Here is a 2,309-nt window from a genome sequence, read left to right on the forward strand (position 1 = left end):
AACAACAATTAGTAATAATAATTAGCTACTTCTTCAGAATAGAATTTGATTTTTACCCAATTTTTTTGTTGAAATTTAGCTAGTCAAATTATGGCTTCATTCGATTGTTTTATTTTAACTTCTGATCTTTATTAATCATATTCAACTATTGGGCAGCTAGATAACTTCTGATCTTTATTAATCATATTCAACTATTGGGCAGCTAGATAACTTCTGATCTTTATCAATCATATTCAACTATTGGACAGCTAGATAACTTCTGATCCTTATCGATTATTCATTTATCGAGTATTATTCTACTTTACTTTGCTGTATGCTACGTATAATTTTGACCATAGCTTTTTTCATATCCATCAAAAATATGGAAACGTTATTATGAAATACGGTAGGCATTTCACTTAGATAGAAAGGTAATATAATTCAGAACTAAAATAGATAATAATAAATGATTATTTTAGTCATTGAACATGCATTATCAATTGATCCTTCACTGTTATCATTGGATGATAATTTATTGGGAATGGGAATAAATGGTCAAAATATTTGTACAACTGATGTGATGCTGAAAAAGTTCAATTTTTTCTATTGGCAATATTTAAATTCTGTTAGTTTTACCAACATATTTTAATGAATTTTACAAAAATGTAAAGATTTAAATTAAACTAAATGATAGATGATTTAATTTCATCTAACACTAATAGGCTAATTAGTTAACTGATAAGGTAACTGGAAAGAGAGAGAGAGAGTTAGCTTATTGATAAGGGAACTAGGGAGAGAGTTAAATGGTATTCAAAGTTTTTAATGGTATCAATGATATCAAAGTTTTAATGATAATGATATTCAGAGCATAAATGATATTCAATCTTTTATTTTTCTTTTTTCATTATTTTCAACTTCCGTTTGTTTTTTTTTCTCTCTCTCTCTTCCATTTTTTGTGTTTTTGATTGTTGTTATAGTATTCACCGAAATATGCAAATTTGGTTCATGTTCCGGCTGGTATCGATATTCGAACATGTGGACATTGTGTACATTTCAAATGTTTCCAGCATTATATGAGACAAAACGGAAATGTTCGTGATTTCATTGATAACTATAGCTGTTAATATATATAGAATAAATGATATTTTTCTCGTTATTAATATCATAACAATCATCCGGTATAGTAAAAAAGAAAAAAAAACGGAAACTCAAAAAAAAAAACCGGAAATTTTTTTTTTCATTTTTCGACTCTTCTAACTTAATCCATCCTTTTTTCGTTTTTTTTTTTTTTAGCTAACATGCTAAATTTATCACTTACTATTTTACTCTGTGCTGATTATTTTGTTTATATATTTTAGAATTCTTTTTTTTTACTCTTACAAATTATCTTTAAATATTATTTTTATTATTTTAATAAAAATAAGAAAAAAAACACCAAATTAGATGATCAAATAATGTAATTTTTAGTTCTAATAAGTACAAATTTATTTCTATTAATGCTTTATTTGATCAAAGATTATTTGATTAATGTAAAATTATTTGTTACTTTAAATATTCGTTAATTTTTTTAATTTTTTCCCCATACACTACTATTATTAATTTTAGTTTTTTTTTTTGTTTTTCATCTTATCATAAAAAGTATTAATCTATTTCAGTATGATCCAGAATCAATGAATAATTCACATCCAATGGAATGGTTAATAAGATTTTTATGTCCAATATGTTTTGTAGTAGTTCATTGTGTATTACCTATTATTCCGGAAATTAAATTCAAACAAAAACGGTTTAGTTTAATTTAATTTCATCATTTTTTAATCTATTTTGATTATTTTATTTTAGTAATTTGTTATCATAGAAATTATTTGTATTATTTATCACAGATTGTGTATACATAGCAAAAAAAGTGACAAACTATTGATAGCAACAATAATTGACAAATATATATGGTGTGGTATTGATCAAATTAACGAAAAAATATTTCAAAAGATACAAAAATTGGGAATAGAAGTGCAATTTACTCGAGATTCCATGAATAAAATTGTAATTGTATGTATTTAATGCATGAATAAAATTGTTATTTAATTTGTTTGTTATTTATTCATTATTGTTTATTTTTCATTGTTCGTTTGTTGTTTATTGTTCATTGTTTATTGTTTACTGTTCATTGTTTATTGTTTATTTTTTATTTTTTATTTTGTAATACATTTGTTGTTCGTTTTTCTAAAATTTAACAATTTCTTTTTTTATTGTTTATTGTTTATTGTTTATTTTTTATTTTGTAATACATTTATTGTTCCTTTTTCTAAAATTTAACAATTTCTTTTTTTATT

General features: G+C 23.2%; 1 protein-coding gene across 1 annotated transcript; it reads left to right on the forward strand.

Moving 5' to 3' along the window:
• Window positions 1-445: 445 nt before the first annotated feature.
• Window positions 446-1,103, forward strand: LOAG_14768 (hypothetical protein; the record flags this gene model as incomplete). Its single annotated transcript, XM_003150261.1, has 2 exons — window positions 446-604; window positions 957-1,103. The coding sequence occupies 2 exons, from the start codon at window positions 446-448 to the stop codon at window positions 1,101-1,103; spliced, it is 306 nt and encodes a 101-aa protein (XP_003150309.1).
• Window positions 1,104-2,309: the final 1,206 nt, after the last annotated feature.

Source organism: Loa loa (genome assembly GCF_000183805.2).
Source record: "Loa loa unplaced genomic scaffold supercont3.333, whole genome shotgun sequence".
NCBI lineage: Eukaryota > Metazoa > Nematoda > Chromadorea > Rhabditida > Onchocercidae > Loa > Loa loa.